The sequence below is a fragment of the Dichotomopilus funicola genome (assembly GCF_033296635.1).
Source record: "Dichotomopilus funicola strain CBS 141.50 unplaced genomic scaffold C8A04scaffold_12, whole genome shotgun sequence".
Classification (NCBI taxonomy): Eukaryota; Fungi; Ascomycota; class Sordariomycetes; order Sordariales; family Chaetomiaceae; genus Dichotomopilus; species Dichotomopilus funicola.
The window spans coordinates 91276-110734 of record NW_026944033.1 but is presented as its reverse complement, the minus strand read 5'-3'; the positions used below and the strand labels follow the sequence as shown (position 1 = coordinate 110734).

Sequence of the window (19459 nt, the reverse complement as noted above, 5' to 3'; positions counted from 1 at the left end):
CCGTTCCTCCCTCGCCTCCCCGACTTTGAAACCCCCGGCACGGACTCTCTCCGTTTGAGCACGCACAGGTACGAATCCTCAAATCGAATCGGGGAGGCGAACCAGCGTTTCGGAATTGGCTGTCGAATATTTGCGCGGGGTTTGGTCAAGGGGATGATGCTCCTACCTGCCTTTTTGGAGGCAACTCATCGGTTGTCGCAGGTTGTGCACATCGCTTGGGCATGCTGGGGTTAACCGCATGACACGCAGAGGGAGAAAAAAAATACACAGTCGTCGGGCGAGTCCCAAGTTGGGAGGTGGGCGTGCGATCACCCAATGAGGGGACGATCCGTCGGCCCGTCAAGTCGTCAGCATGCTTGCAGCTTTCCCTCCTCTCCTCGTCCCTAGAGCAGAAATCGAGCGGTGAACTTCAATCGACGAGTCAAGAGGTAACCCCGGATTCGTGATCGTTTATCAACCCCTTTGTCAAGGTGCTACCATGTGTCGAGACTCCGTCGTCTGAACTCTTATCGACCCTGGCGAGTCGTGTTGCATTGGCAGGTGGCATCGGCGTGCACCCAGGCGCTCGGTTTCCATTTCTTGGCATTTCCTCTGTGTGGGGCGCGAGCACGTGAGAAAGTGCCAGGCAAGAATGAAGCCTACTGCCAAACGGAATTCGACAAAACCATTGAAGAGGAATCAGCGCCTACACGGGAATACTGTACAGCCATTGATACGGACCGGAAATAAACAAAAGCTCGCCTGATGGGGCGAATGAGGAAGGAAGGACTTCCAGAAACGGGCTCGGGTTTGTCCCCTTGAATTTCGTCCTTCTCCGCGTCGTCAACTGCGGAGACAGTCAATTCTTGCGCAGGGCGACCAGGGCAACACCCTCCTCGGTTCAAGAACGGCTTTCAGTCTGCGGTCTCCGGGGTTAACGGCTCGGGCTAGAACGAGATGTTGCTGCCGCAACACTGATAAGACTCGGCACCATTAGCTTCCAGGCCAATATTACACTTACACTGCGGATAGTTCTTGCTGCCCGAGACCGTTGGCAGCCTTGGCATTCAAGCAGCTTTTCGAGCACGTGGGAATGTTTCAGCAATTTAAACATCGCATCATTAGCAAAACAATCCGACTTAAGACACAGGTGGGGTAAGTTATGGGAGCAAACCACATGCGCTTAATTGGAGGTCTCTAGGGTATTTGTCGAACCTGATGCATTCAAAAAACAGGCCTTTGGTATTGTTTTTATATATTACACTCATAGTGCGGTAGTTTTCACGATACACCACGGTTTACAGCAGAAATTGATGGTTCTGTAAGTTTTAACAAAATTCTTGATTTTCGCGGTCGTTGGGACTCTATGTCCGAAAACGAAGAACTAGCTAACTAGATCATAAACTCAAAATTGAGTATACTTCAACCTTGTTGAGAATTTCAGAGACTTTGAGACCCCCCTTGTAAGGTATGAACGATCTCACTTTCCGTCAGACCCCGACTCATCACCGGATGGGCCATTTCACAGCTGAGTTCTAGTCGTATAGCGGCAGTACACCGGGCACGGGACATTTTTGTCCTCTCTACGACTCTCAAGATGGCTGTGGATATCGGGCCACAGTTCCCCATGTGACTCCCCATACCCCAAGATGCGCGTCCAGTACTCATCTGTGATCTCCGTTGCGCAGGGCATCTCATGGGACTCCCCGTCCTGACAACACGGTGGATCGCGGCACAGGTCGGGGTGACGATAACCGTCACCCGCCTCAGGAAAACCCCGAAGAATAGAGCACCGCATGTGCCAGTGCGTAAGGTACTGGCCTCCCCATTCTAGGTCCGTAAGCTGTGGCCGATTGTTAAGCTCAACGAAATCGTGAAGATGGCCCCAAGCTTTGACACGTTCAGGCACATTCCGTTTTCCCCTTGCCTTGTACATCTCATGAGCAGTCATTAGAGCCGAGATCATCAAAATGGCCGATGCCGGATCCCTCCTGCCGCTGATGACTTCAGTAATTTGGGTCTGATCAAAAGACCCAAAAATCAGCTCTGCAATGCGCACAGAGTCTCTAAGTTGGTCTTTGGCATAGTCTTTGAACCTCAGCCAGGCACAAATTGTCAACAGCACCTCCTTTTCATCCTCAGAGATCGATTGGTAGTCGTGCCTCGACTCATTAGCTCTGTAGTTCAATGTAAGTAGAGTGTGTTTGGCATTCGGAGGGTGGTAACTCACAAAAATGCTTTGAGCCCGCCGTTGTCCCAGGGGCTGCTGCGTTCGATGAATCGGTTGACAGATTGGATGGTACTGGAGCTTATAATATGTGGCTTATCCAGTTTTGAAAATTGCTCTATCCTGAGGGACATCACAAAACGGCGTGGCAACGTTTTGGTGACAGGTGCGATAGGACCAAATTCACTGCAGGATGGTCTTATTATATAATTGAGAACACGATATTGGGCACCTCCCTTCAAGTCCTCCTCCTTTGTTCTTTCTGCCCACCTGTTGGAATCAGTTCGTCATCCGACTCCCCCCTCTCGACCCATGAGGGGGCAAAGTAGAAACAGCGTTCGGCCACCTGTAGATCTTCTTTGTGTCAGCCGCCCTGTTATGTGCAGTAAAGAAAGGAAGGATACGGAAAATGACCAGGATCACACGGAGCTGCGTTCCTTGACCGAGGTTTTTTTTATCTTCTGTTAGCGCGGCTCTTGTCTCGAGCATGTTTGAGAGCACACTGGTTGACTTGAAAAGTCAAAACTGGGGAACTGGGAACGGAATAATTGGCAAGACCAACAGCAACAAGGGGTCGAATGGAGTATGTTAACTTCCTTCAACATACATCTTCCCCTGAAGCTGCCAAAGACCTCACGGCCATACCTCAACCTTCTCCCATTCCCCAATAACCTCCCCTCCCGGCAACCTAGCCTTCCCATCCTCCCCCCGATACACATACAACCACCTCCTCGGCTTCAACTCCTCGCTCAAATCAACCTGATCCACCTCCTCCGGCACAATCACCACCACCCTAAAATTCCTCCTCGCCGCCTCATCCTCCACACCCTCCACCCTCTGCGCCAAAACCTCCCCATCACCCGCTCCACACGCAACCGGCACCCCCGGAGGCGGCCCCTTAAACGTACCCCTCATAAGCGGCGTCAAATTCCCAAAATGCGCCGTCACCTCCCTCGCAAAACTCCAATCCCCATTCTCATCCCTAGGCAACAACCGCCTCATCCGCCCCCTCAAAACCCCCCTCACCTCTTCCGCTTTCTCACCACCCCCTTCCACATCCGACCCCAACACCCACGCCCGTCCCCTCACCCGCCACTGCGTCCTCACTTCAGGTTTATCAACCCACCACACCGCTTCGACCTGTCCCCCGCCTCCCGTCTGCAAGGTCTCCTCTTTACCACCAGTATCCTTAACATCACTAGAGCGGGTTCCAGAACTAAACAACCCCCCAACCTTCTCCGACCGTCCATCCGTCGTAAAAACCAACAAATCCGACTCAAACACCCCCGTGGGATTAAGAGGAGCCGGGTTGGACGGGTGAGGGGAGAGTGAAGCCCAGAAGCCGCGGAAGACACAGGTGCGGGCGCGCGGGAAGGCGGTGGAATTGGTGGAATCGGCGGAATCGGCGGAATCGGCGGCGGCGGTGGAGGAGGAGGAGGGTAGTGTGGGAGTTTGCTGCTGGAGAGTGGCTAGGGTGAAGGTTGGGGAGGGGAGGGGGGTGATGTGCGTTAGGAAGGGGGCGCGCCAGGGGGCGGGGGTGGATGAGGGCATTGTGGTTGTTGATGTGAGGGTGTTGGTTGGGGGATTTGGTGTGGGCTGGTGGTGCGATTGGAGAGCGCGGAGTCTTCGTGAGGCGGTGGATAGGTAAGGTGGGGTCCTGGATGCCATGCGATTGTTGGGTGGTGATGGGGTTTAGTTTGCGGTTGGTTGATGAGAGTTGAATTTTGCACAATGATTTCATCAGTTCATCGCTTTTTGGAGATATGGAAAGAATGCGGGGCCTTGAACGTTTGCTTGATGTGTGGGGCCGCGTGAGTGGCACTGCAGATTCAGGGTCTGACTTCATCAACGTCCTCCAATGAGCCTTACGAGGTATCTTACGTCCTGTAATGGCGAGAGACTCATAAATTTCAGTGATATGCTTGAGAAGGCGGGATAGATGTCGTCGAGAACTTGACATGCCCGGGTCGTTCACGTCAGGTTCTCCTGTCCTGTATGTTATGCTTCCCGTTATGTTACCTCGTTCTCCTTTGCCGTACACAAGCGCGCGAGAACACCTCCGTAGGTACCTAGCTAACTAGCAGGTGTATTTGGACAATAATCTAAGAACTAGGGCTTGTTAATCGAGAGTATGATCGTAGAACCATGTCCATAGCCCTTGTAAGAGGAGTGGACGACGGGACTCCCACATAATATTACTCTATTTTCAGTTTATGATGAACTAAGCCAGGAAACTTGTATGGTGATGAGAACAGAGCGATCGATAGGCAAGGGTATATGGCAGCAGAGTCTTGTTGAAGAAGTATTACTTTCTACATGGACGTTAACGCTTCTAGCATTACAGTGCTGGTTCCATCCCGAGTCGTTATCCCTTTAGCAGTTCACTTGTGCGTGGCCTCAACCGCACCTTCCCTCTTTTCGTTCCGCCACCGCCCACGCTTTATAACCCACCTTCCGGCAGTTCCTTCCAACCGCCTCCTCAAAACCAACACCGGCCCCGGCCGGATGGCGTAGTGGGGAGGCTGTGGATGTTCAAACTAGTACACCACAGAATCTGTGCACCCGGGTTCGAGCCCGGTTGTTGCACTTGTAAAATCTGCTTGCGGGTTTTCGTAGCTGTTCTACTATGCCCCGCCCCCTGTATAGGGGGGACTGTGAGAAGTAGGCGGTGAGCTTTTTGGTGGTTTTTTTTTTACTATGCTACGGTTATCAACCCTCAACAATTACTACGCCCGTGGCTTTACCAATCCAGACCTTGTTGAACTGTGAAGGAGTTGATTGTGATGGATGGGCCCAGATATGGAAGTTTCTCAATATTGAGCCCTCACCTAGAGGACTTATTCTTGATTTCTCCCGTCTCTTCTCGGGACTCGGATATGCTTTCAAGAAAACAATAGCGGAATTGTACGAAGTCTTTGTTCTTCGCCTTTTCCCATCGCGCATGACCGATGACTCTTTTCGTTTCCTCGTGGAAGAAACCTATAAATATTAGGCGACCTGAGTCCCGAATCCCTCGTTCACTTCTTACCATTCCCACCAAGAGTTCTCGAGAACCTTAGTATCTAAACACATTCTTCAACAAGAAAACAATCACCAAGATTCCTGCTCCACGATGCGCGGCATCCTATCTCTAACGGCTTTTCTAGCCGCCCTCAGCCCGGCCGTAGCCCTCCATCAAGGCTTCAACTACGGCGCTTTCTTCACCGACACCTCGCCCAAGAAACAAGCCGACTTCGAAGCCGATTTCAAGCTCGCCCAGGACCTCCAGGGTTTCCCCACCGGCACCTTCAACAGCGCGCGCCTCTACACCATGGTGGTAAGCACAAACCCCTTTTCCCCTTCCCCAAATCCCCCCAACGGGCTTTCACCAAAATCCGTACCTAATCCCTTTCTTCTAGACGGTAACGGCAACCCGGCACCTCCGACCAACCCATCTCCGCCATCCCCGCGGCCATCACAACCAACACCACCCTCCTCCTGGGCCTCTGGTGTTCCGCCGGCCCCTCCGCCTTCACCAACGAGCTCGCCGCCCTGACCACCGCCATGCGCATCTACAGCAAGCCCTTCACCGACCTCGTCATGGGCATCTCAGTCGGCAGCGAGGACCTGTACCGCTCCTCTGCCGCCGGCCGGAGTATGAACGCCGGCCCCGGGGCTACAGCGGCGGAGATTATGAAGTATATCCGCCAGTTGAGGGAGAGGTTGCGGGGCACGCCGTTGCAGGGGGTGAAGATTGGGCATGTGGATACTTGGTCGGAGTGGGTTGATGAGGGGAATCGGGAGGTGTTGAGGGCGGTGGAGTTTGTGGGGATGGATGCGTATAGTTATTGGCAGGGGAAGATGGAGAATGGGGTTGAGCAGGCTGGGAGGTTGTTTAACATGGCGATGACGGAGACGGATGTGGTGGTGGAGAAGGTGTGGGAGGAGGGCGGGTTGTTTAGTAAGAACCTAACGTCGGTGTGGGTGACGGAGACGGGGTTTCCGGTGAGTGGGATGACGGTGGGGAAGGCGGTGCCGTCGAAGGAGAATGCGCTACGGTTCTGGCAGGAGGTTGGGTGTGGGATGTTGTTTGGGAGGGTGAATACGTGGTGGTATACGCTGCGGGATGTTGGGAGGGGGACGCCGGTGCCGAGCTTTGGGATTCTGGATGGGAGTATGGGGGGACAGCCGCTCTTTGAGCTTTCGTGCGAGAAGAAGGGGGAGGAGGGGATATGCGATGCGGAGTAGAAGATAGTGCTGGCGTCTAGGGTCGCCTTTGATGCAGTTGGCAGTTAAATATCACTCGATTTGATCTTGACTTACAACATTGCAAGTTACTGATCTGGCTCACTTCCAGTGTGAATGGAGGGGTACATCTTTGGTGATATTAGTAGGGGGCCACAAGACGTATTATAGGTTTGTCGTTGTGATTGTTATTTGACGAGACAGTACTATGGTGTTGAACGGGCGGCTTCATGAATCTGTGCTCGGAACCCAAAAACCCTCCAGCAATGACGGTTCTTGTTTCCGAAATCTTTACGAGACAGTTCAAAGATAAAAACCTAAGCTAGCTGAAGATGATTCGCATAATGACCCTCTTGCCTCATAGAGGAAAATACCTAAGTAAGCTAGGCGTGCACCTAGTTCAACTTTTAAGTGCCTCATCATGTATTAGTTTCTGACCTCACTTATGTTCTTTGGGGTGGGTTTTTATCTTTTGAGTTTCATGTAAAACACAATTTATGTTCATACCTAGGGGTAGGGTGTTCAAGTGGGCGAGATGTTAACTGGTACGCTGTTAATTCGGGATCTGCCGCAGCCCTTGGCCTGGAACATGCAATACCACCATAATATCCGTCCCAGAGTGCCGGAACCTTTTAAATCTCAAAACAACAACCGCAAGCATTCCATGTACCAGCTAACCATCTTCGATCTTCAAAAACAACGCGCTCAACACTACACTTCCTCGCCCAGGATCCACAAGTGTCCAGATCCGGCCATGTTTCAACTCGCCCAGACGCGGGCATTCAGCCCTACGGCGCTGCACCACGACAGGGATCTAATGTCCGCTGCTCCCGATTCGGACCAGCTGGTCAGGCTTGTGATCCACAACACAGACTGAACCCACGCGACACCTCACCCCTATTTCCGTCTTCGCGTTAAGCACTTCATTGTGCCCGTCATCAACCAGTCCACCACCCCAACGACGCGACGCTTCAATCGCACACACCTCCCCCAGCATCCAATGCCGCGAACCAGCGCCGGGCGCATCCGCGCCGCAGCCTTTCTGCTGCTTGGGACGCTCGCCTTTACCGTGTGGGCCAGAAGCACGACGACGACCACAACAACCGAGAAATCCGAGCTTCCTTTGATCGAGAATCTCTCCCTCGCCGAACTCGATTCTCAGCTCCAAGTATGGCCCCCGTGTTGATTTTATCTTCGGGTTTTTCTCTCAATCGACCAACCGCTAACCAATCTCGCATCAAACACAGCAATGCCCCATCATCGTCTCCCTCTCCCAAACCAAAGCCGCCCACCACGCCGCCGCCCCCTCCTCCCTAACCTCCCGTCTCTTCGCCATCCTCTTCCCCTCCTCCCACCCCGCCATCAACGCCCTCCTCGCGACCCTCTACATCTCCGGCCCGCCCAATTTCTTGTTGGCCCTCTGCCCAACCAACATTGACCCCGCCTCGCTGAGTATCATGGTAGCGTTTGCGGTTGGCGGACTCTTGGGGGATACGCTGTTTCATTTACTACCGGAGATCTTTTTGGGGGAGGATGAGCCGGATAGGGTGCGGATGGTTTTGGTGGAGCCGAATCGGAATTTGTTGTTGGGGGTGGCGATTTTGGGGGGGTTTTTGGTGTTTGTGGCGATGGATAAGGGGTTGAGGATTGCGACGGGGGGTGGGGGGCATGATCATGGGCATGGGCATGGGCATGGGAATGAGCATGGGACACAGTCGGATGAGACGGCGGAGGGGAAGTCCAGCGCGGTGGAGGGTGAAGAGAAGGCGGCAAAGCTGAGGAAGGGGAAGAAGGCGGAGGAAGTGACGGTGGCCGTGGAAGAAAAGAAGGAGGTCAACCCCTCCGTGAAACTAGGCGGGCTACTAAATATGATGTACGTTATCGGACATTACCCCCCCCCCTTCCCCTCCAAAGTCTATCTATACTAACCCTTCACCTTCCCATCCAGCGCCGATTTCACCCACAACATCACCGACGGCCTCGCCATGTCCGCCTCCTTCTACGCCTCCCCCACCATCGGCGCCACCACCACCGTCGCCGTCTTCTTCCACGAAATCCCCCACGAGGTCGGCGATTTCGCCCTCCTCGTCCAATCAGGCTTTTCCAAACGCCAGGCCATGGGCGCTCAGTTCGTCACGGCTGTCGGCGCCCTCCTCGGCACTCTTATCGGTATTGCTGTGCAGGAATTCGGCGGTGGCAGTAACACTAACAACGCGACCAACGGCGATGGTGTCGGTGCCGGTGGTAGTGAGATGGGCATCCGGGACGGGCTTTGGGGCACGAGTCTCAGTTGGGGTGATATGTTGTTGCCCTTTACGGCGGGGACGTTCTTATATGTGGGCACGGTGGCTGTTATTCCGGAGTTGTTGGAGACGGGGCCGAACAAGGCGGCTGAGCTGCGCAAGACGTTGGTACAGTTTGCGGCTATTTTTGCGGGGGCGGGGATTATGTTGTATATTTCATGGCATGATTAGAGGAGATGTACCTCGTGTAATATGTGGTGGACATGTCATGTGGACTAGATGGAAGGATTAATTCATGGGGGTGGCATATTTTGGCATTTTCCCTTTTCATTATTTCATGGCATGATTAGAGATGTACTGGAATATGTGATGGGTATGGCATGTGGACTGGATGGAAGGATTAATTCATGGGTGGGCATATTTTGGCATCTTTCCTGTTTCATTATTCCCGGAGAATCGGTTGGGTTGGGTTTTAGCCCCCAAGATGGACGGGGCAGCTTGGTACACTAGATCTGGTAGACCCCCGGGAGGTTGTGTGAGATTCGTCATCTATTTGGTGGGTGACGCAGACGAACGCGAAATCATGAAGAACTCCAACCACCCATCCTGAAAATTTTGACGGAAAAGAGTCATAGACGGTCTGCATCCGACGAAGAGGCTTAGAGATGACGGGACCACAGCGCCAATCCAGATTTGTCTCGAGAATCACAGTCGTACACGTGGAGTCGAGCAAATAATGCCAAGAAAGGCCGAGAAAAATTGATCAATAAAAGGCGTTGCTAGTGGAGTTTTCGTTTTTTCATATCTGCATCCGTAGTTAGTTTTGAAATCGTCCCAGGCAAAATTAAGCTTTATAATCCAAAGACGAATAACAGAGCTTTCACGGAGCCCTGTTCAACCGATCTCACTCGGATCCCGAATGCGACGTGGGGATTCGAATGCTTGTCCTGGGACTCCTGGGGCATGTTGCGCCATACATAGTACGAAGTACGGGGTTGTGGCTTCGTTGGGCAGGGCGCTGTTGGTGGTGATGTTGGTGACTAATTGGATTTTGGGAGCAGTTTCATCCTCGATGACAAAGCCGTCGTGGGGTTGTTCTTCGGCCCAAGGGACTTCGCTTGGCAGGGCCGCTAGTTAACATTGTTCCGGCCTTCAAGAACTGAGCTGTGGGGTTCATCAAGGTCGCTTAAAATCCCCTACGGTTCGGGTTAGGAGGCTGAAGAGGCTTGAAAGCTAACCGGGTCAATAAAACGTGGCTGTCCGAATGACAGACTCGTTTGGAGACTCGACAGGGGTTTTCCTCTGTTGTGTTTTCTAGCTCGTTCTCGCTGAAACGAATTCGAGCTGAAGCCGCCTGACATGTCGCGCGAAAGGCGCAGGCGGACCCCATCCTGCCTGGACAACCTCCACCCAAACTCCATTTGGGTCCCTTGTTGATTGTCCTTCTGCGAATCCGATTCCAAGTCGAGGTTAGCGGAGTGGGAGGTTTTCAGCCTCAATTCGACATTTCATTAATAAAATCACTTTGTCTGCTCTCAAGAGGGTCGGTGACTCGGCTCGGGACTCGGAAGCCGGGTGTCGGGCTTGGTGTCAACGGTCCTGCACTGTGACGGCGGAAACTCGCATGTCTGGATGTGAGTTGGTTCTTCTTGGCTGTCGTCCTGATGGAGTGACCATTTCTCTGGGTGGATTTTGAAGAAAGATGGTGTGTGACGAGTGGGGAGCAGACCCAGGAATCCGGCAGGCATGCGTGGGACCATGGAGAGCCTCAGCCCTGCTGGCCTGTTCTAAAAGGCGTGGCAGCATGGACTGCGGAGGTCTCGCCCATCGCTCGTCAAAGACTTCGTTGCCGGTGACTCCCAAGTTACTATATACTAGAGAGAATCAGGCACAGTTATGGAGAAACTTTGTAGCCGAGCCCCGCAGTTTGAGGGTGTCGAGGTCGGTGGGTCATATGAGATGGATGCCCGTACTTTGTAGTTGTTGGTCAATGCATTGGCATCTGGGTGTTGGTTCGAGTTGGAACGGCTCAAGCGAGTGTGGCTCTGTGTGCGAATTGGCGAGATACCAGCCAAGAATGCCGACGTATTAGTGACGTTTATGGGGACTAGGAGCCGTTGAGCCATGTTGACGAAAGAAATAACCTTCTCCATCACGATAACGTTATTTTCCCCGGACTCACACCCCATCCGAAGAAGTCAGTAGCAACCACCTTTTCCACATGAAGCAAAAGTAGGCGCCTGGCCAATTGGGGCCTCGGCCGAGAAATATGGACGCCGGGCCGACCACAAACACAGGGATCCGATCGGGCGTAGGATGCGTTGATCCGTCCGAGACCGGACCTCCACTGATGAGTTGCGCGGAGTTCCGGCTTTCCAAACTTTGAACGGCGGATGATGGTAACAGGACACCATGCCGCATCCGGGTGGTGGCTTGGGTCTTGTGCCTTTTTCTCAACTTGTAAAAAATACCCAGTTGGAAGGATGGAATGAGCCTTTCGCAGGGGCCGAAAGTTCAATGGCCCAAACCTAGTGCAGCGTACTATGTACTCAGGGTTTGTCATCCGAGAGCCGGAGACAAGCTCGCGCCTTTCCCCGGACAAGTGACGGCAAGAGCCAAGCCCCCCAGAAATGGCAAGAGTTCAGTGGAGCAAGCGGGGCCTCCCTTCTCACTTTGGATCATGGGGGTCTTTTTTGATCTTTGAGATTCTTGGGCTGCGTTTCGCGATTTACAAGGCAAGGCCTGCATATTCATCCGCAAGATGGTGCAACCGCCCGAGATCAGCAGGGCGGTCTTGAGGGCATTGAGGAATGCCCATCTGTTGGCTTCGTAGGGACGCCCGTCTCAGATGGCGTGCGAGGATGCGTCGCACGCGGCTGACGACTTGTCAATAATACGCACCCATGGAGGGAGCAACTCTTGATAGAACGGTGCCAGTGACCCACCCCCGTCATGCACCCGATTTGTTTGATGCCTGGTTTGCCTGGTTTGCCTGGGTAGCAGCACCTTGACGACTGCTGCGAGAGTCGCGCCAAAGGTGCCCCATTTGGTAAAGTTGGCTCCCAGCGAGACGAAGCTAACTTTATGCGGGGAGGAAAAATGACGGCAGGGCCACATCCAGGGCCACATTCCGCCCTGTGGCACACCATCGGCACCACGCACGCTGTGCCGGAATTCGCCAATCACAGTCATCTTCCCTCCTCCTCCGACCCCCCCTGCTTTTACTCCCCCCCCGGCATGGAGGACCACGGCGAGCCATGTCGGGAAGAAGGGCGCCAGCAGATCATGCTCCAACCATGACGCCTGTCACGGCGTGCGAGAACTCCTGGTTTTTACGGGAGTGGTGCTTTGTAATGAGTCAACTTACAAACTCGCACGTGGATTTGCATATGCGGAGCCAAGTTCTCCATCGTCTGTCTCCCACAGGGCTGGCTTTGTGACTCCGTTGCCTGATACTTGAGGTAGTGATTCCTTTTATAAGATAGCATTGCCTCCCTCGGCTGAGCAAATACTCAAATAAAGGGTGGTATCAATCAGCACAACATACTTTGGACATCCCTTTGCTCACGTCACGCACTCGTCTCAGAGTGCCCCATGCTGTGCCGTTAACACCATTACCATACATACTACACTGCCTGCTCTCGTTACACCAACGCAACGGAACGGGTCGACCCTACATTACAACAAAGTGCTCCGTTCACGCACGGGGATTCCCCCAGCCGTGCCCTCGTCTGCATTTCTGCTCTCGTGCCCCGAACCTAAAAACCCGGCGAGACGCGGTACAGAACTACAGAACTACCATGAAAATGGGTTCCTCCTGGATTGCTTCATCGGCTGCGAGCACAATGTCGCCGTTCCCAGCTCCGACTAATGCCCAGCGGAAAGCCTACCCCAAATCAGACATCAACTTGGTTTTCAAGGACCACTACAGCTCCAAGGTTTACACCTCGCTTTCCCCCGTGGCCGGCGATCTCGTCATTACGACGAAGCGCGATGTCCGCTTCGACTCCATTCAGATTCTCCTTCTTGGCCACAGCCGCACCAGTTTTGACGGCATGGCCACACCCCACGAGATCACCCACACCTTCCTCAAGATGGTGATGCCCATTTCCGAATCAGCATACCCCGTCCCGCGGGTGCTCGAGGCGGACCGGACTTACAAAATCCCCTTCAACTTTGTTATCCCAAGCCAGCTCACCATCAACGCCTGCAACCACGCGGGCCTCTCAGCCGCCATGCAAGATCACCACGTCCGGCTCCCGCCGACGCTCGGCACCTGGGATCGCGACGACATGGCCCCGCGCATGGCTCAGGTCGAGTACAGCATCAAGGCCCGAGTAATCCGTGAAGACGGAGACGTTCGAACCCGCATCATGGAGGTCATCGAACCTATCCGCGTGATGCCTACTTCTGCCGAAGAGCCACCGCTCAACGTCACCAGCAAAGACCAACTCTACCGCATGACCAAGACCAAGACCCTGCGCAAGAACTTGCTGGCGACCAAAATCGGCAGCCTCACAGCCGAGGCCTTACAACCCGGCCCCGCGGTCCTCTCCCCCGACGGCCGCCGCGTCATGTCCCACCCGATGGCCCGTATCAAACTCGCCTTCACCCCGGAGTCCCAACGGACCCTCCCACCGACCATCACCAGCGTCACTGCCAAGGTCACGGCCCACACCTACTTTTCCTCCGCGCCCATTTCGTCGTTTCCCAACCTCAGCGAGTGGAACACCCCCTACCTCCTCGATCGCCGCGGACAGTTCTTCATGTCCACCACTCTCCCCCCAGTAACCCTGTCCGAGCAACCAGCCTGGACGTCGGCTTCTTCTCTGACGCGGCGCGATTCGGGTTACAGCAGCTGCAATAGCAGCAACCTTGATATCTCCGACCTACATCTCTCCTCACCTGGATCTCCCAAACCCCAACAATCCACCCCAACCGCCTCGTCATCGACTACGTCGACGACCACAACAACAACAGCCCTAATCAACATTCCCCTATCCCTCCCAACAAGCAAAAAAACCTTCGTCCCCACCTTCCACTCCTGCATCATCAGCCGCGTCTACACCGCCCACCTCACCGTCAACCTCTCCGCCCGCGGGTCGGCAAACACCATTTCTCTTATTGTCCCGCTGCAGGTTGCGGTAGACGGGCCGACTGCGCCGCTTACTGGCTCGCCTACCCCCGCAACTCCTCCAATGTCGAACCCGCGTCATTCTCTACCACCAACCGAGAGGAGGGTGAGCGGTGAAGAGGTCCAAGGTGGTGATGAAAACGAAGAAGCAGCCGACCGACCGCCGAGCTTTGAAGAGATTGCTGCGGATGAGCATTTGCGGCCGCGGTTGTTGCTGGTGCCGGATGAGAGTACGGCGGTTAGGGAGGGGAGGGGGGACTGGATGTTTGCCAGTAGTAGTGCCGGGCAGAGTCAACAACCTGCGGCTCAGGTGGGTGAGGAGTTGCCTGGGTATGGCGAGTCGGGGTGGGGGAGGAGGACGGTTTGAGAGCGACTATTTGAGAGCGCGTGGAAAAAAAGGGGGGAAACAAGGGGGGAAGGGGAAGGAAAGGTTGTAATATTTTGTTGGTGGGCAGTGGTGGTTTCATTTCTTTTGTTCTTTTGTTCTTTTGTATCATTTCTCTTTTTTTTTCCTTCTCGAGTGTTTCTGGGTACATTTGGCGTTAAAAGGGGAAGGGTGGTGAAAAGAGCACATTGGAACGGACCTCAACGGAATGGATGGGCATTAGGCCGGGCTTGAGGGCAGTAAAAAGGATTTTGAGTTTAAGCTTTGCGAGAGATACCTGAGGAAGCATATTAGTTTGTTAGAATTTGAATGTTAATATTTGCAGCTAGTCTGATTTGTGTGTTCTCTTGTAACTGTTGGTTGATTTGTTGTAGACGAGTCGAGGGCCTTCGGAAACTGAGAGCGGCCCTTTAATGAGCAATAGAGAAGCCAAAATCATAAACATTTATGTTCTGCTACTTTTTGACGATGAATCTGTCCTGCGGTTGAAATAAGGGTTAGTTTATATATACAGGGTTAGGGTTATTAGTTTCCTCGGGCCTCATCCCAAGATCTTGCTGCCGGATCCACTTCTCCCAATTCATCCCTTCTTCCACTTTCACCATGACATCTCAACGGTGTAACACCGGCCCGCCGGTCATCAATACCGGCCATAAACACTGAGATCTCACTTCCGAGTTTTACCCCAGCCAAGCAACTCACTTTAGATACCCGACTTCGGATCGCCCAATATTGACTCACACCCCGCCCAGTTTTCCCTCATCCTCATCTCATCACCTTTACCAGCAGCGCCTTAATTCCATCAAAATGCTCCACCACCTAAACACCCTCCTCATCCACCTCCACCTCCGCCGCTCCTCCCCCTGGTCCCCCCTCACCCCCCTCGACTGGCTCCTCGCCTCCCCCCTCCAATACCTCACCTCCCTTCTCTACCGCCACATCCTCCTCCCCCTGCGGGGTTCCCCCTTCCGGCCTCCACCACGATATACCGGGGGTTACCACCACGTTGGTGACGCCGACGCCGACGGCGGAGTGAGGAGAGGTCAACGCGGGGCGATACGCGTCGTCTGTCTCTCGGACACGCACAATATCATCCCATCCCCCGACAGTGTGCCAGAGGGGGATTTGTTGATTCACTGCGGGGATATGACGGTGGACGGGACCGTGGGGGAGATACAGAGGCAGGTGGATTGGTTGAGGGGGTTGCCGCATCGGTGGAAGGTGGTGGTGGGGGGGAATCATGATTCTTGGGTTGATGAGGTGGTTAGGAAGAGTATGTCGAGTGGGGGGAATGGTGAGGGAGAGAAAGAAGGGGGGGAGAAAGGGGAGGGGGGTGAGAAAAGGGAAGTGGATTGGAGTGGGGTAGAGTATTTGTGTGATCGGGGGATGGAGTTGGAGTTTGAGGGGGGGAGGAAGTTGAATGTTTATGGCTGGGGGGCGGTGCCGTGGTGTGGAGAGGGGTTTGCGTGAGTACAATACCTACCTACCTTGGATCACCTAGGAAAGGTTGATTTTGGAACGGGCGGGCTGACCGAGACGTACATGTGCAGACTGCAATATCAACGAGACAAACACCCGTGGCAAGGCCGCATCCCGGATGAGACGGACGTGCTCATCACTCACACGCCTCCGGTGAGTTCACACGGCTCCCATCTTTAGCCCATCTTTAGCCATGGACTGAGTAAGATCTCGCTAACTGTCGCAGCGCCACCACCTCGACCTAGACCTCGGCTGCGCAGGCCTGCTGGACGAAGTCTGGCGCGTAAAGCCCAAACTGCACGTGTTTGGCCACGTCCACTACGGCCACGGGCGCGAGGCCGTCTACTACGACGAGTGCCAGCGCGCATACGAGTCGCTCATGGCGCGGCCGGCCAACGGTATCCTCGGTGATATCATACCAAGCGCCCGGTGGTTTGATGCCTTTGATGTGATCTGGTATGGCGTTGGGTGTATTCTGTGGAAATGGATTATGCTTGGCCCAGGGACGAATAATGGGGGGTTGATGGTGAATGCGTCGCTGATGTATGGGGATAGTGGGAGGTTGGGGAATCCGGTGACGGTGGTGGATTTGTAGGTGGCTGTCAGCTTGATCTGGGCGCGAAGGAGTGTATACTGTGCCTCGTATAGCTCATCGTACAAATTACTGTAATTACATAGTACATAATATCAACCCAACTCCCGCTTTGGTTACACTTACAACCCAGCACCAAGAACCTAAACCTCTCAGTGTCCCCGCTACACCATGATCCTCCGCAGCCCCTCCGTCCCTCCTAGCACACGTCTCCCCGTCACTGCGCACCTCCCCTCTCCACTCTCCCACTTGCCCGCTCGTTCGGCCATGAATTTCTCTTGCCTCGCGTGTGTCCCAGTAAGCCATTTGTGGATACACGCAAAGCAATAGACAACGCCAGTCTGACACGCCGCGGCGGTGGTGATGTCGCCCTCGCAGATGGGGCATTGGTCCGAGGTTGTGGGTGCAGGCACCGTGTAGATGGGAAGTAGGGAGGATGCCGCAATCGGGGCCTTTTCGATCGCGCGCCTTTCCCGTTCTTCGTCGTCGATCTCCTCTTCCGCTTCTTCGTCCTGCTTTTCACCGTGAGCTTCCCTTTGCGATAACCCCTTCTTCTTGACCCCATCATCCAACCCCGTCACCACCGGCGGCGGAAGATCCAAGCTTTCAGCCGCCTTCCGCGACAACTGCTTCGCAAAGTCGGACGCATACCACCACTCCAAAAACTTCAACGCAAAAATACTCGTCGGCAACACAACCGACAACCCCCCCATCATCCTAGCCGCCACCGACCTCCCCCCACTGCCCTTCCCCGCCTTCTCCTCCAACGCCTCCAATGCCCTATAATCCGCCCCATTCATCCTCCTCACCCTCGTCTTGACCAACCACATCAACGGACTATGATACCGCGAATTATCAAACAAATACGCCAAATTAAACCCCAACACCGCCAAATAATACACCGCATTCACCTTCGGATACACCCGCCGCAAAAACCACCGCCACCAAAATCCAACCCGCTCCCGCCAGGTTGCGTCTGCCCCAGGCCGCTGGTTATACCCGGCCCCCAACATCGCCCGCGGCGCGTCCACCTCGTACGCCTCATCCAACTTCCGCTTCAAGTACGGCACGCCCACCACTACCAACAAATTCCGCCAGATATCCCCGCGTCGACTGCTCAATCGCAGCGCGTCACGCACCACCCCGGGCGCGGCGGCCGTCGCGCGCGGTATCTCCCCCCCTGCTGTCCCATTCCCACTCCCGATCGTCCCATTCCCACCAGACAAAAGCGCCCTCTCGCGCTTCAACCCATAAAAAAACTCCGTAAACGTCCCGCCACGCGTGCGCAAATAATGGCCCTCGACGAGCAGCGCGGCAAGGGCGTAGAGTTCGTCGAAGGAGTTGAGGACGCGGAGCAGGTGGCGCGGGTAGCGGTGGGTGAGTAAGGTGAGGAGGTAGCGGAGGGTCGGCGGGAGGAGGGTGGAGAGCTGGTGTTCGGAGAGGAGCTCGAAGAGGGAGGGTTTTTGGGTGTCCGGGGGGGAGTGGAGGGGGGTGAATTCCATTTTCTCCCGTTTGCTTGTCTTGCTTTGTGTTTTTGCGCCGTTGGGTTTTCGGTTGGTTTTTTTTGTTGGTGTTTGCTTTCGGGGTTATCGAGGCATTTGATCGTTCACGCGGTAAAGTAGTCGAGGTCGAGGTCGAGGTCGAGGTCGGAGGGGAAGTCGAAGGTCGAGACGTCGAGCGATGGAAGATGCGATGTTGAGAGATGGAAAGTGTAAAGTGAAGGTGACAACGCCCCGGTGTTTGCCCCGGCTTGTGAACGACGCGATTACAGGCGCAGCGGCTCGATAATCGGCTGATGACAGGGGTACGAACCGCCAATGCCGAGGCTGTCCCTTCCCCTGTCGTCGGGATTTGGGGTCTCTCGGAGCACGCGGGGTTAGACCCGCTGCGAAGCCTTGGCTTTGGATCTGGTTCCCCTTAAACGGATTGAGTCCGATGTGAGACGGTTGTTGTCTTCCACCCGGGTATTTATTTGGCGATAACCCTCATTCGGATCATTCGCTGAACAAGTCCATGCGACTGGGTGTGAGAGATATTGAAATTACTTGTTGACTTTTGTTTACATCGCTTTTATCTTAACTATTAGCATCGAACGCGACTCGAAAGAAGCAGCATTCTACTTATAAGTTAGGTAGGTTAGTAACTCCGTTACATCTAACTTAATCTCAACCTCCAATTGCAATTTATATCCTCAAAAATTGACCCCAGTCAAAACACCAGCAACCATGCCCTCATCACCCCCCAGCAAACCAGAAAAACATGCATCCTCCTTCCTCGATCTCACCGGCGAAGCGCGTGTCCGCGAGCTAATGGATCAATTTGCGCTCACTCTCAACGACCCCGACGACCAGGTAAGCCTCCTTTCCCAACCTTACCCTTCAAGCTCTATGGACACCCTACTTGTACCTCGTTAATCCTACACACACTAACATGGGACCTCCTACCCGCAGGAATGGACCAAAGCCCTCTTCCCCCATCTCAAAGTCGTCTCCGTCTCACCCGACGGCCCCCATCCGTCTGTGACGTTTAGCTTTGTCGTGCAACCGGTGCACTGTAACCGTCTGGGGAACTTGCGTATGTTTTTCTGTCCTTTTTTCCCCCTCTCCCCTGAACTAACCAACTCCCCTGGTGATCCCCAACTACCTCTCCCCAACTCGCACTCGTACCCCCTCTTCCATGTTCCTCTATAACCTCCTATCCCACCCCCTAACAATTCCCACTCACAACGTAACAGACGGCGGCTGCACCGCCTCCATCTTCGATTTCACCACTTCCATCGTCCTCGCCATCATCGCCCATCCAGGCTACTGGTCCTACCTCGGCGTCAGTCGCACACTCAACACCACCTACCTCCGGCCTGCGCCTGTCGGAGGCGAGGTAATTATCCGGTGTGAGCTAGTCCAAGTGGGACAGCGCCTAGCGACGGTGCGTGGGACTATGCACCGACGTGGGCCGGGTGCGTTAGGCACGGGGGAGGAGAATGGGCCGTTGGTTGCGACGTGTGAGCATGGGAAGTTTAACACTGATCCGGGGGTTGCGAAGGCTTGATTTATGAAGAGTTGTTCTCGGCGGTGGTTAATTTTCTTTTTTTTTATATTATTTTTTGGATTTGTTTTACCTTTTTTTGGCTTGTTTGGAAACAGCGATGGGGATAGACCGGACGGACGAGGAGGGAGAGGGGGTTAGCTGATGAGGG

The 19459-nt window shown here is 54.3% G+C and overlaps 7 protein-coding genes across 7 annotated transcripts; 5 read left to right on the top strand and 2 right to left on the bottom strand.

The window, feature by feature from the left end:
• Nucleotides 1-2839: 2839 nt before the first annotated feature.
• C8A04DRAFT_26304 (pyridoxamine 5'-phosphate oxidase-domain-containing protein) lies at nucleotides 2840-3757 on the bottom strand (the record flags this gene model as incomplete). Its single annotated transcript, XM_062779884.1, has 1 exon — nucleotides 2840-3757. The coding sequence occupies one exon, from the start codon at nucleotides 3755-3757 to the stop codon at nucleotides 2840-2842; it is 918 nt and encodes a 305-aa protein (XP_062639196.1).
• Nucleotides 3758-5318: 1561 nt separating this feature from the next.
• C8A04DRAFT_35395 (uncharacterized protein) lies at nucleotides 5319-6433 on the top strand (the record flags this gene model as incomplete). Its single annotated transcript, XM_062783155.1, has 2 exons — nucleotides 5319-5522; nucleotides 5729-6433. 2 exons carry the CDS (start codon nucleotides 5319-5321, stop codon nucleotides 6431-6433), a joined length of 909 nt encoding a protein of 302 aa, XP_062639195.1.
• Nucleotides 6434-7430: 997 nt separating this feature from the next.
• C8A04DRAFT_26302 (ZIP zinc transporter-domain-containing protein) lies at nucleotides 7431-8904 on the top strand (the record flags this gene model as incomplete). Its single annotated transcript, XM_062779883.1, has 3 exons — nucleotides 7431-7598; nucleotides 7678-8303; nucleotides 8379-8904. 3 exons carry the CDS (start codon nucleotides 7431-7433, stop codon nucleotides 8902-8904), a joined length of 1320 nt encoding a protein of 439 aa, XP_062639194.1.
• Nucleotides 8905-12479: 3575 nt separating this feature from the next.
• Nucleotides 12480-14174, top strand: C8A04DRAFT_10291 (uncharacterized protein; the record flags this gene model as incomplete). Its single annotated transcript, XM_062776524.1, has 1 exon — nucleotides 12480-14174. The coding sequence occupies one exon, from the start codon at nucleotides 12480-12482 to the stop codon at nucleotides 14172-14174; it is 1695 nt and encodes a 564-aa protein (XP_062639193.1).
• Nucleotides 14175-14999: 825 nt separating this feature from the next.
• C8A04DRAFT_10271 (Metallo-dependent phosphatase-like protein) lies at nucleotides 15000-16266 on the top strand (the record flags this gene model as incomplete). Its single annotated transcript, XM_062776520.1, has 4 exons — nucleotides 15000-15186; nucleotides 15235-15658; nucleotides 15743-15824; nucleotides 15898-16266. 4 exons carry the CDS (start codon nucleotides 15000-15002, stop codon nucleotides 16264-16266), a joined length of 1062 nt encoding a protein of 353 aa, XP_062639192.1.
• Nucleotides 16267-16427: 161 nt separating this feature from the next.
• On the bottom strand, nucleotides 16428-17765 carry C8A04DRAFT_10302 (Pex12 amino terminal region-domain-containing protein; the record flags this gene model as incomplete). Its single annotated transcript, XM_062776529.1, has 2 exons — nucleotides 16428-17443; nucleotides 17483-17765. 2 exons carry the CDS (start codon nucleotides 17763-17765, stop codon nucleotides 16428-16430), a joined length of 1299 nt encoding a protein of 432 aa, XP_062639191.1.
• Nucleotides 17766-18488: 723 nt separating this feature from the next.
• On the top strand, nucleotides 18489-19311 carry C8A04DRAFT_26298 (HotDog domain-containing protein; the record flags this gene model as incomplete). Its single annotated transcript, XM_062779882.1, has 3 exons — nucleotides 18489-18614; nucleotides 18714-18837; nucleotides 18998-19311. 3 exons carry the CDS (start codon nucleotides 18489-18491, stop codon nucleotides 19309-19311), a joined length of 564 nt encoding a protein of 187 aa, XP_062639190.1.
• Nucleotides 19312-19459: the final 148 nt, after the last annotated feature.